The following is a 14210-nucleotide window of genomic DNA, read 5'->3' as shown; positions in this document are numbered from 1 at the left end:
ACATTAATCAGTAAAGAAAGAAAAATTTAATAAATAATGCTAGGTAAAAACTAGTTATCTGTATAAAAAAACGTTCTATAGCTTACATCTTTCACAAAAGTTATCACTAGATTAGAAATAGGAAAAATCTATGTTCATGAATTTGGAAAAATCAGTATTGTTAAAAAATATCTATAATATACGAAGTAATCTTCAATGCAATTTGAATCAAAATGTCAAATATGTTCTTCACAGAACTAGGAAAAAAATCCTAAGGCTTGTATGAAATTACAAAACCCCCAAATAGTCAAAGCAGTCTTATAATTGTTTTCTTTTTTTATTAATGTATATTGTCTGAAATAATGTGATTTATTATGACATTTTTCCTACATGCATATAATACATTTTGATCTATTCATTCCTCCATTAGCCTTACTCAAAGCAAGCAAGAGAGAACAAAGTAAGAGGTGATACACTACCTAACTTCAAAATATTATAAATGGGAGGTTGAGTGGGAGTGTGTATGCTTTGCTATGTGGAGCTCCACATTCTGTCTCGAGCACAGACACACACAAACCCCCAAATTTGTGAAGCTGTTAGCAATGAAAACAATTTGGTCTTTGGCATAAAAACAGACACATAGACCGATGGGAGCAGAATAGTCTAGACATGAACCCTTACAATTAAAGCTCATTACTTTTCAAAGGGACTAAGAAGACAGTGGTGTAGAGAAAGGACAGTCTTTTCAATAAATGGTGTGGAGAAAACTGGATATCCGCAATTAGTGGAATGAAACTCAACCCTTATCTCTTACAGTGTACAAAATCAACTAAAACTGGGTTAGTTTTAAATGTAAGACTTGAAACTACAAGGGAAATGCTGCAGGACATTGGAATAGGCAAAGATGTTCAGAAAAGAATTAAGAACAGAAAACAAGCAAAAGTGCACCAAAATAGAAAATGTTCATTATCTATACATCTGTTAAAGAGTTAATACCCAGAATACGTGAGAAGTTCCCAATAAGTTACTAGCAAAAATAGAAAAAGCCAAACCTCTATTTTAAAAATTGACTCTACATAGATTGTTGAGTATCAGTAATCATCAAGGAAATGCAGATCAAAACTACTCTGAGCATCACCTATTTTATTAAAATGTCTATTATCAAAAGGACTCTCAAAGCTTGTAGCTCACACCTATAGTCCTAGCTACTCAGGAGGCTTAGATCTGAGGATCACAGTTCAAAGCTAGTCTGAGAGACTCTCCAATTAACCTCAAAAAAGCTGGAATGACCAATGATAGAGCACTAGCCTTAAGCAAAAAAAGCTCAGGGACAGTCCCCAGGCCTTGAGTTCAAGCCACAGGACCAGCACATACCCAAAAAAGACTCAAAGAAGGAAGAAAACCAAACCTGTATATACTTTGGGTAGGCACTCACAATAGAGGTATATGACCCAACAATTCACTACTAGGTATATGTTCAAAAGAAATGAAATCAGTATCTCAAAGAAACAATATGTACTACAAAATGAAGCAGTTAATGTGCTTTTAAAGATATTTACTTGCACATATGAATAATAAGATAGGATATAATAAGATATACATGTTAATTATAAAATTTTATAATTGTATAATATGGGAGATTATCAGTGACTCAATAGAGAGTAAAAAACAGTAATGTATTCATAATGTAGAATATTACTAAGGATTTTTAAATAAATGGAAGAGCAACATTCATCAGAATAGATAAATCTTAAGCCCTAAATGTAACTGACAGGACAATTTGCAGAAAAATGAATATTAATATATAAATAATCATATGTGAAATTTGAAAACATGCAAAATAACATATTACCTTTTCTTTTTCTTATTCTTGTTGTTGTTCTCATACTGGGGCTTGGACTCAGGGCTCTTGCTTGTGCTCAGCTTTTTCACTCAATAACTGGCACTCTACCAGACTTCCACTTCTGGGTTTTTGCTAGTTAATTGGAGATTTGAGTCTATCTATCTTGTCTCTTTTCTCCTATTTCTTCTTTTCCCTCTCTTCTGTCTCTCAATTTTTTGGCAGTTTTATGAGAACTGCGTCAATGAACTATATACACATGTATATATTTGGGGAAGCAGTGCTTCCTTATGTTTGGTTAGCAAGTACTTGAACCACGGTCCCAGTCAATAGTGAATTTTAGATATAGAAATTGTTACTTCTGGTTTACAGAATATGAAATATTAAAAACTATGAGAAAACAAATGTTAAGTATCCATATTCTAAAGACTTATCCTTTATCTAATTGCTGATATCTGTATTTGATTGTTCAAGTTAAGCTTTGTTACTATTTTCCAGATGTAAGTCTGCACACTGTCATAGCAACTCTTATGGCAAAACTCTTATGGCAACTCTACTGGAATCCAGTAATGAGATGGCTCATATGATGGTCCTATGACTCTGAAGAAAGAATTGACATACTTGAGAATATTAGATTTATTCTGTTAAAATTATAATTAATATAGGTATACCGTATTCATTTAGGAGCACTATAAGAAATATATAATTGTGCTTGCCTGGTCATGCTCATATTTTTTGTTCTTATTTATGTTTTACCTTTATTTTCTAAGGAACTGGCATTTGATCCATATGAATCATACGCTCGAGATATTTTACGACCAGGTTTTCATGATCGTTTCCTCAGTCAGTTATCAAAGCCTGGGGCAGCACTTTATTTGCAGGTATAGTCTTGTCTTATTTTCTTCTTCTGGCAATATTGGGGGTTGAACACAAGCTTTATGCTTGCTACGCAGGCTTTTTGCTTTGTGTGTGTGTGTGTGTGTGTGTGTGTCTGTGTCTGTGTGTGTCTGTGTGTGTCTGTGTGTGTCTGTGTTGGTACCGGGAGCTTGAGCTCTGGTGTGTGTGTGTGTGTGTGTGTGTGTGTGTGTGTGTGTGTGTGTGTGTGTGTGTGTGTGTGTGTGTGTGTGTGTGTGTGTGTGTGTGTGTGTGTGTGTCTGTGTGTGTGTGTGTCTGTGTGTGTGTGTCTGTGTGTGTCTGTGTTGGTACTGGGAGCTTGAGCTCTGGTGTGTGTGTGTGTGTGTGTGTCTGTGTGTGTGTGTCTGTGTGTCTGTGTGTGTCTGTGTTGGTACCGGGAGCTTGAGCTCAGGGCCTAGGCACTATCCCTGAGCTATTTCACTCCAAGCTACTTACTTTGCTCTACCACTTGAGGTGGAGTTCCACTTCTTGTTTTTGGGGGCTAGTTTATTGGAGATAAGAGTCCCACAGACTTTTCTGCCTGGGCTGGCTTTGAACTATGATCCTTAGATCTTAGCCTCCTGAATAGTTAGGATTACAGGTGTAAGCTACTCGCATCCCCCTCCAATTGTGGCTTTTTGATAGTTAATTGAAGAGTCTTAAAGTCTTTTCTGCCCAGGCTGGCTTCGAACCGTAATCTTTACATCTCAGCCTCCTTAGTAGCTAAGATTATAGACATGTGTCACCAGTGCATGGCTGCTCTGGTTATTTTGAGCTAGTTTCTCACTCTTTGCTGGGGCTGACCTCCTGTTTATACTTTCAATTGTAGCTGGAATGATAGATGAGTGATAACTACAGTCTTTTTTGTTAAAATAGGAGTCTCATTAACTATTTTGCTCTGGCTGGCCAAGAATCATAATCTTCCCAATCTCTACCTCCAAAATTGCAAGGATTCCAGGCATGAGCTACCATGCCAGTGCAGGAATAGTAAATTTCAAATCAAGTTGTACATGTCTGAAACTGTTTTAAAATTTTAACTTAAAAAAATTAGGCAGGCACCGGTGGCTCATGCCTGTAATCCTAGCTACTGAGGAGGCTGAGATCTCAGGATCACGGTTCAAAGCCAGCTCAGGCAGAAAAGTCCGTGAGACTCTTATCTCCAATTAACCACTATAAAACCGAAGTGGTGCTGTGGCTCAAGTGGTAGAGTGCTCGCCTTGAGCTGAAGAGCGTGGCTCAAGTGGTAGAGTGCTCGCCTTGAGCTGAAGAGCGCAGGGATAGCGTCCAAGCCCAGAGTTTAAGCCCCATGACCGACAAAAAAAAAAAAAAAAATTCCCTTTCTTTTCCAGTCAATAGGCGAAGGTTTCAAAGAAGCTGTTCAATATGTTTTACCCAGGCTACTGCTAGCCCCTGTTTACCACTGTCTGCATTACTTTGAACTTCTGAAGGTAAGAACTCTTTTAGTGGTATTTATGAAATATACAAATTTGGTTTTGGTTTTGTTGTTGTTGTTGTTCTGAGGATTGATACAGGGCCTTGTGCTTGCTAGGAAATATTTTCCCACTTGAGTCTGTCCTACTTTAGTTTTGATAGGACTTTGTGTTTTTACCCAGGCCTTCTACCTCTGCCTCCTCAGTAGCTGGCATTAAAGACATGAATTATCACTCCTAGTCTTGTAATTTTTTTTGCCACTCCATTTGTAAATTATTAGGCAAAGCATTGATGTACATATACCCATTTTCTTTTTTTCTTTTGCCAGTCCTGGGGCTTGAACTCAGGGTCTGGGCACTGTCCCTGAGCTTCTTTTGCTTAAGGCTAACACTCTACCACTTGAGCCATAGTGCGACTTCTGGCTTTTTCTGTTTATGTGATACTGAGGAATTGAACCCAGGGCTTCATGCATGCTAGGCAAGCACTCTACTACTGAGCCACATTCCCAGCCCACCCATTTTCTTATTCCAGTTAAGAAGTAATTGTAAATAAATATGCAAAAGAGTAGTATATTTTATTCATCTTTAAAACTGAATATTTTCACTTTATGGAGTTTTGTATGCAGGGGTCATTGTTTTATGACAATATTGGATGTTTGTATCCAAATTTCCATTTGGGGACCTCAGTAGATTTAGGGACTCAGGTAAAGGATCCAATGTGAGAATAAAGATAAAATAATACAGAAATTCAATTCACTTGATTTTCATGACTCAGGTTTGCAAGTATTTCTGTTAAACTGCTGATCTTTGCTTTAGAAACTGAGTTTACTTTACATAAACCCAGTAAAAATCCCTCATTTGAAACCAATTCAAAATATTGAGAAGGACTGAAGGGAACCTTTTTCTTTTCTTTTGTTATACTGTAATTAGTGTAGTACAAAGTAATATTCTGTTTTCTTTTAATAAAGTATCCCCATAAAAAACAAAAGAAGACATGTTAATACTGTTATTTTTTTAATAATTTTGGAATATAGGAACTTGCTTTCTGTATTGATGAGTTAGCAGTTGCTTTCAGCCTATCTTGACACTATCCTCTGTAGATAGCCATGATACACATTTAGGACTAAGGATTAATAGCCAAATCAATTATTAACTATGTATTTTGGCCATCACCCCTTTCTAAATTCAAAGAGATCTTAGTTTTATAATCACAAAGAATGCATATTTTAAAATATCCATCTTTAAAAATTTAAGTTGAGTTGAAACTTAACAGAAGTGCCTATAACTTCCTTTGACTACACTAGTAGAGAAGAAATAAAAGTTCAGTTGATTGATTTTTATTTGCTTGTGTAATGCTTTATACAATGACTGAAGCAGGTATATCCACAGTTAGGAAGTTATTATTTCTGGTTCATTTTGACTATGGTGAAGGAGGGAGAATATGTTTGATTGACAATAAAAAACCTTTCATGAATCAGAGTTGCCTTGTCCCTTGCCAATTGAGAACCTTTTTTTTTTTTTTGGCCAGTCCTGGCAAAAAGCTTTTAGTGATCTGTTCCAGACTGCAAATGGCCTACCATTTAAAATTTTTGATAATACAGAATTTTTTGTTCCAATTGTATTTTATTGGCTGGGAATGTGGCTTTGTGGTAGAGTGCTGGCCTAGCATTCATGAAGCCCTGGGTTCAATTCCTTAGTACCACATAAACAGAAAAGTCCAGAAGTGGCACTGTGGCTCAAGTGGTAGCGTGCTATCCTTGAGCAAAAGCTTAGGGATAGTGCCCAGCCATGGAGTTCAAGCTCCAGGACTGACCAAAAAAACCCCCCAAAACAAAAAAACCCTAATTATCTTTTATTTTTTCCTTTCTCTTTCATTAGCATGTATTAATTGTACAAAGAAGTTATAGGGTGATGATGATTGTGTTTGTGTGTGTGTGTGCACGCGCACTTGTTGGTCCCATGGCTTGAATTCAGGGCCTGAACACTGTCACTGAGCTTTTTGTGCTCAAGGCTAGTGCTCTACTACTGAGCCATAGCTATACTTCTGGCTTTTGTTGTGTTGTTGTTGTTGTTGTTTTAGATAAGAATCTCAAGAATTTTCCTGTCCCAGATAGCTTTGAACCTCAATCCTCAAGTCTTAGCCTCCTGAGTAACTAGGATTACAGGTGTGAGCCACTGGTGCCTGGCTAGGATAATCAAAAGAGAAGCGTTTGGTATATTATGTAATTCCTTACAAAAAGTCACTGATGAAAGTGGCTCTTTTTCTTTTTCTTTTCTTTTTTATCAGTTATGAGGCTTGTAGTCCGGGCCTAGGTGCTGTCCCTGAGCTCTTCAGCTCAAGGCTAGCACTGTACCACTTGAGCCACAGCGCCACTTCCAGTTTTCTGATGGTTATTTGGAGATATGTCTCATGGACTTTCCTGCCCAGGCTGTCTTCAATCCATGATCCTCAGATCTTAGCCTCCTGAGTAGCTATGATTACAGGCGTGAGCCACCGGCAGCTGCCTTAAGTGGTTCTTTTTCTATGAAAATAGAAATGTTTTATTGTAGAGAATTTGAGTTTTTATTGTGACTAGAATAGGATACTTTAGATGAGGTTAACTATGATCACATTGGTAATGTAATCTTAGGATGTGGTATTTTTTTAATTTTAATTTTTTGTGAACATACTGTACAGAGGGGTTACAATTACATGGGCAAGATACTGAGTACATTTCTTATCAAGCATTGCAGCCTCCTCCTTTGTTTACCCTTCACATCCCTTTCCAGACTCCCCCCGCCCCCCAGGATGTGGTAATTTTTTAACTAATTAAAAAACTATTTGTAAAGTTAAATTACTGTTATTGTACTATGTTATTAAGTAGGCACCCATGAAAACTTGGTATTAAATAATTGCTTTGATAACCACAGGATGCTTTTTTGTTAGACTTATTTACATACTAGCTACTGCTTTGTTTTTGTAGCAATAATAAACCACCCCTTTGATGTCAGTTAGGTTGAATTATTATTATATACTAGTGCCCAGTTTAAATCAGTTGTTAACTAAAAGAAGAAAAGAATGCTTATCAGAAAGGTCATCTTATACTGAAATTTATTTTAGATATTTACCTAATGATATGATGGACATCTAAAATTATTTCATCAGAAAAGTTTTGAGTCTGAAATAACTTTGGGTGTGTGTGGATTATTTGTTTTTGTTTTTTTCCAGTCTTGGGGCTTGAACTCAGGTCCTGGGCACTGTCCCTGAGCCTTTTTTGTGCTCAAGGCTAGTGCTTTACCACTTGAGCAACAGCACTATATCTGGCCTTTTCTAAGTAGTTTACTGGAGATAAGAGTCTCATGAACTTTTCTGCTTGGGCTAGCATCAAACTATGATCCTCAGATCTCAGCCTCCTGAGTAGCTAAGATTACAGGCGTGAGCCACCAGTACCCATCTTGGATGTATGGTTTTTAAAATACTAAAAATATGTTTAAGATGCCAGAGTATCTGTACACAGAATGCTACAGTTAAATGGTAGATAAATGGCAAACTTGAATCAGTTTTTAGAATAGAAAATCAAATGCATATTTAAACAGATTTATCTTTATATTCTTTGTGTTAGAATTTGATATTTTCGAATTTGATATGTTGATGTTTGATATGTTAGAATTAGCAATATAAAAAATTAAGAATAATGTATCAATGCTTAATAGTCAACCTGTTAATGTCAAATCTTACAGATATATCTCTGGACTTTTGAGTGATTGTAGTCTCAACTCAGAAATAGTATATTCTTCAGTGGTACTTTCATTAAGCTGCTTTTTTTTCTTTTTTTGTCAGTCGTGGGGCTTGAGCTCTGGGGCCTAGGCACTGTCCCTGAGCTCTTCAGCTCAAGGCTAGTGCTCTACCACTTTGAGCCATAGCTCCACTCTCTGTTTCTGGTGGTTAATTGGAGATCAGAGTCTCACGGACTTTCCTGCCAGGGCTGGCTTTGAAGTGCAGTTCTCAGATTTCAGCCTCCTGATTTCAGCCAGCTTTTGTTTTGTTGTCTTTTCTTTTTTGGTACTAGGGATTGAACCTAGGACCTTGCACTTGCAACACAAGTGCTTTGTTACTGAGCTACATCCCAGCCCAAGTTGCTTTTCTTTTAATGTATATAGCTGTTAATGTTAGATTCTTCTTTTGCCTAAAGCCTAAACTTGAAAATGTTAGTGGTAACATTTTATTTGTCTCACAAAATTATCCCAAGAGGCAAATTGTTCAGAATAGTACAGGTGGAAAGTGCATTTATTTGGAACATAGTCTTCAGCTTGCTTACCAACTAATGTCAACATGTCAACATTTATGTATACAATGCCTACTGATCAAAGTGACCTACCTTCTTTCAGTCTCCTTGAATTTTGTGTGTGTGTGTGTGTGTGTGCGCGCGCGCGCGCGCGCAAGTAGATGATGCTGGGGTTTCATGCTTGCTAGATGAAGACTCTACTACTTGACCCATGAATCCAGTTCTTTTTCTCTCATTATTTTTGAAATTGTCTCAATTTTTTGCACTGATTAGCCTAGACCATGATCCTTCTATTTAGACTTGCCACCACACCCAGCTTTTTCTGTTGCAGTTGGTTCTTATAAACAGTATTTTTCCTGGGATTGCCTGGAACTTGGATTCCAATGTCAGCTTCCTGCAGAGCTAGGGTGACAGTTATATACTATCATGTCTGGCTTTTGATTGAGATGGGGGTCTCTTAGAATTTTTGTCCAGGCTGGCCTTGAATCACAATCCTCCTGATCTTCATCTCTTGTGTAGCTTAGGATTATAGGTGTTACCTCCTATGCCCCGGTATAATATGTATATTATTAAGTTTTTTATGCTTTGGAAAACATCACATTAGCCTTTTATTTTTGTAATAATATGTAGAATTTCTTTATTTTACATAATTGAGACTGAACTTTTTTCTTATGTAAATACCTATAATAGAAACTGTAGGTTTTGTTGTTGCTCTGTGTGTGTGTGTGTGTGTGTGTGTGTGTGTATTTGAGAGAGAGCTGGTTTGAGGCTTGAACTTAAGCCCAGTGTGCTGTCCTTCAGCTTATTCATTCAAGTCTGTGATCTACCATTTGAGCCTCAGCTCTACCTACAGCTTTTTCCTGGTTTATATGAGATAAGAGTCTGCCAGGACTGGCTTCAAAACACAGTTCTCAGATCTCTTAGTCTCCTAAGGAGATGGGATGTTAGGCATTTAATCCTGGGCACCTGATAATTGTACATTTTTAATAAATATAAGAAACATAATTACTTTGAATATTTTGTCATTTTGTTTTTCAGGACTTTTTCTGTGTGATAAAGTAGATTTTCTGAAATAGTTGGTGAAAATTCTATTGATAAAATACTATTTTCTGACTTTTTTATGTTCACCAGAAGCAAGTTTAGGAAGTTACTGAACTATTGTTAGTTATTATTACTCATACTTTCTATTAAATGCTACTCAATTTAAAACTGCCTTATTGTGCTTGTGCTGGTTCACACCTATCTATAATCCTTATCTACTGGGAAGGATGAAATCTGAGGATTGAGGATTGAAGCAAAGTCAGACAAATCTGAGAGACTTACCTCCAGTAAACCAGCAAAATACCAAATTGGAGATGTGGCTCAGTGGTAGAGCACCAACCGTGAACAAAAAAGCAAAGTAAGAGTGCAAGACCCCAAATTTAAAGCTTTGGTACTGACTCAAAAAAAAAAACTATCTTATTATATTTGTCATTAGTAATGATCACTTGTTAAATCTGGCATACATAGATATTTGTTACTAATTAAAAATGCACTTGAGGTTCATAAATATAGATATTCCTGGCTTTACTTGACATCTTAATATGTAGATACCATCAAGAGTTCTTTATGAAACTAATGTTAATTCTATAGAACTACAAAGAAAACATGTACACTCAGATTGTGTGTTACCATTTACAAAACACTTTGATTTTTTAACATCAGCCTTATAAAGGAGACCTGGCAAGCTTTTAAAAATCTCTGTTCAGAAAGAGAAAAATAAGACAGATCAAGAAGCTTGCCTAAGGTTACACACGAGTAGAGTCAGTTCTGATGGCATATGTCTTTAGTCCCAATCTTGCTGAAGCAGGAGGATCACTTGAGTCTAAAAGTAATAGGCTAGCAGGGGCAACAATGAGACCCCATCTCAATTTTTTTTTTTTGGTCAGTCATGGGGCTTGAACTCTGGGCCTGGGCGCTGTTACTCAACTCTTCAGCTCAAGGCAAGTGCTCTACCACTTGAGCTACAATGCCACTTCTGGTTTTCTGGTGGTTTATTGGAGATCAGAGTCTCACAGACTTTTCCTGCCAGGGCTGGCTTTGAACTGTGATCCTCAGATCTCAGCTTCCTGAGTAGCTAGGATTACAGGTGAGAGCCACCAGTGCCTGGCTCAGAAAATTTTTTTTTCCTTTTCATGATAGTGTATCCTACATTGTATATTTATCTTACCATATAATAATAATCCTGATCCCTATATTTATAACAGTAATAATATAGTGATCAGAGACCTAAGACCAAATTCTACACTTAATAAAAATCTTATTTATGTGTCTAGTGCTATGCTAAGTCCTATAATAGTTAAAAAGCAGTTTATGCCTCCTGTTTCTCCCTCCCTCTCTCTCTCTCTCTCTCTCTCTCTCTCTCTCTTTCTCTCTCTCTCCTTTCTTTTTCTTTTCTTTTTTTTTGGGGGGGGGTCCGGTAGTGGGGCCTGAACTCTGGGCCTGGGCGCTGTCCTTCAGCTTAAGGCTAGTGCTCTACCACTTGAGCCACAGCTCCACTTCCAGCTTTTTTCTTTTTGCTTATGTGGTGCTGAGGAATTGAATCCAGGGCCTCATGCATGCAATCAAGCATTTTACCACTGAGCCACCTTCCCAGCCCTCTCTCTCCTTTCTTTTTGGTGCCAATCCTGGAGCTTGAACTCAGGGCCTGGACACTATCCCTGAGGTTCTTTTGCTCAAGGCTAGCACCCTTACAACCTGAGCCACAGTGCCATTTCTGGCATTTTCTGTTTATGTGGTACTAAGGAATCGAACCAGGGCTTCATGCATGCTAGGCAAGCACTCTACTACTAAGCCCCATTCCCAGCCCTCTTGTTTCTTTTCAGTAATACATAAGTTGAGAAACCGCATATTACTGATTGTCACAAAGGTGTAGGATGTCTTTTTAACATGTTCCTCTTGGTTTTTAATGTGGAAAATTTAGTTACCTCTTACTACAGATGAAGAAAATACACAAAAACACTTTTAAAAGAATACATTTTATGACACATTTAACATTATTGTGGTAGAAAGTATTGAATGAATGTCATATTTATCCTTATATATAAAATAGGTTTATTATCTTATCCAAAAACTGTTCTTCTGGTTCAGAATTGTCCCCTTTGCCTTGCAGCAGTTAGAAGAAAAGAGTGAAGATCAAGAAGACAAGGAATGTTTGAAACAAGCAATAACAGCTTTGCTTAATGTTCAAAGTGGTATGGAAAAAATATGTTCTAAAAGTCTTGCTAAACGAAGACTGAGGTGAATATGCTCACTTTTTACATGTCTTCCTTTTCACTCTGAATATTGTGGTATAATATCAGGGATCCCAGTTCCGTACCCAAGTAAACAATGAAGAAAATAGTTTTAGTGACAAGCTTGGTCTTTCAGAGGAAGTGACATTAAAGCCAAGAGAATTTGTTATTGTTTGAAAAACCTTTCATATTTGTGCATTTTCCTTGCATACTCGCAGACAAGACCTCCTGAGAATCAACTGGTAAGCTAAAGGAGAGCTAGAGCAAAATGTATTCAGTAGATTTATGTCAGCATCATTGTTTTGTCAAAGTAAAATTAGTAGTGTCCTTTATTTTAGGGACTATGTAACTTGAGGCATTAATTCTAATAACATCGCTTCCACTTTCCTAATTATAGTATGTGCTCTATGTTTTTAGCTTTGGGTCGTGTCTATTTAAACACTTCTAAATTAATTTTAATCTCTTAAATTTCTTTTTTTAACTATATTGGGCTACTTTTTAATATTGTCATTTAAAATATTTAGTAGCCAAGGTAGAAGTAATCATTTTGTAGCTGAAATTATAGGATTGAATTTTGTTAGTAATTTTTGTTCTTTTTAGAGCACTGAAAAAAAATCTGTGACTTTAATTTAAAAAATTTTATAGTGGTGTTAACACTAATGTATTTGGCGAATTCATGAACACTTTATCAATGTGACTTTTTTACAGTGTAGTTTTCCCTTTCTTTTATTTACATGAACTCTAGAGACTCTACTCCGTATACTAATATGTCTTTTCCTTTATCCCAGTGAATCTGCGTGTCGTTTTTATAGTCAACAAATGAAGGGGAAACAACTAGCAATCAAGAAAATGAACGAGATTCAGAAGAATATTGATGGTTGGGAGGGAAAAGACATTGGACAGTGTTGCAATGAATTTATAATGGAAGGAACTCTTATACGTGTAGGAGCAAAACATGAGAGACACATATTTCTCTTTGATGGCTTAATGATTTGCTGTAAATCAAATCACGGGCAGCCAAGACTTCCTGGTGCTAGCAATGCAGAATATCGTCTTAAAGAAAAGTTTTTTATGCGAAAGGTACAAATTAATGATAAAGATGACACCAATGAATACAAGCATGCTTTTGAAATAATTCTAAAAGATGAAAATAGTGTTATATTTTCTGCCAAGTCAGCTGAAGAGAAAAACAATTGGATGGCAGCATTGATATCTTTACAGTATCGGAGTACACTGGAAAGGATGCTTGATGTAACAATGCTACAGGAAGAGAAGGAGGAGCAAATGAGGCTGCCTAGTGCTGATGTATATAGATTTGCAGAGCCAGACTCTGAAGAGAATATTATATTTGAAGAGAACATGCAGCCCAAGGCTGGAATTCCAATTATCAAAGCAGGAACTGTTATTAAACTTATAGAAAGACTTACATACCATATGTATGCAGGTAAGAAATAAGAAGTGCCTGTCAATGTTGCTTTCCTGCTTTAAGCTAATTGTCTTTGCTGTCTGGGTTATTGTGTCTAAAATAGAAAAGTAACAACAAAGACTGGCTCCACTACTTTATATGTCTTAAAATTTTAAACTTTTTTTTCTACTTCGCCATATCATCAGAGTTACAGATGAGAAAATGAGGTTCTTGGCTTAAATGTGCCACTATAAAGCAGAAACAACAAAAATTAGTAATAAGTGATCATTAACATCTAAAAAGTATTTCTGTTTCTCCACTTATTATTCTCTTTTCATTATTGATAATGATAAAAATAAGTACAAAATTTTAGTATGCATCCACCACTAAAAGTATTCTGGCTATTTAAGTTGTGAGTCTATAAACAATCCTTTAAGCCATTTTCTGGTTATTTTTTCTTAATGTATTACTGTTACTTAATAAAATAGTTATCACCTTAGCAGTTTTTAAGAGACAAACCTGTTTAAACACCTAGTGATCAAATATAATGGTTGAGAGATAAGGAGCATAAAATAATTTTAAGTAATTTTATTTTTTGTGATAAGGTAACATGATCATCTGTTTTTCAATCTTCAACTTCTCTATGCAGTAGGAAGTCTGATAATTGTCCAGTTTCAGAGAGTTGTGGAGTGGAAAAAGCACTGAACTTTGATTTTGCACCTTCACTTGGCAGTGTTCTAATGTCTCACAACTAATTTTTCATCTATAAGTATTAAACATCAAACAGCTGCATCTGTATTTTAGAACTAATGAAATGTTAGATGTGAAAGCTCTTTATAAATATAGATGTAAACCTGTTTTCAGAGAATGCTTTTATTAAAAGACATTTACATGATTTCAAATCAAATGTGACTAAAAGTTATATTCTTAAATAGTTAAATGTGAAGATTAGATTCTATCACTATATTCCTTAGTTTTAAATATATTCATTCATTTATCTATTTAAGTAAAGATGAATAGAACTTAATGTTTCTCCATTTGACTTAGAAAAAAACACCAGAACTACTTCCATGGCTTGAAAGAAGGAAAATTAAAGTAGTATTTTTATCTGTTATACTACTTTAT

General features: G+C 36.1%; 1 protein-coding gene across 1 annotated transcript in view; it reads left to right on the top strand.

Annotated features, from left to right (window-relative positions):
* The window catches only part of Sos1 (son of sevenless homolog 1 (Drosophila)), a 94854-nt gene that overhangs the window by 40862 nt on the left and 39782 nt on the right, over positions 1-14210 (top strand). The window contains exons 7-10 of the mRNA XM_013017898.1: positions 2590-2700; positions 4063-4161; positions 11560-11687; positions 12469-13124. Of these exons, the coding sequence (XP_012873352.1) occupies positions 2590-2700; positions 4063-4161; positions 11560-11687; positions 12469-13124 (994 nt within the window). The remainder of the gene's footprint in view (positions 1-2589; positions 2701-4062; positions 4162-11559; positions 11688-12468; positions 13125-14210) is intronic.

Source organism: Dipodomys ordii, unplaced genomic scaffold, assembly GCF_000151885.1.
Source record: "Dipodomys ordii isolate 6190 unplaced genomic scaffold, Dord_2.0 Scaffold37, whole genome shotgun sequence".
Taxonomy (NCBI): domain Eukaryota; kingdom Metazoa; phylum Chordata; class Mammalia; order Rodentia; family Heteromyidae; genus Dipodomys; species Dipodomys ordii.
This window is presented reverse-complemented; position numbering and strand designations above follow the sequence as displayed.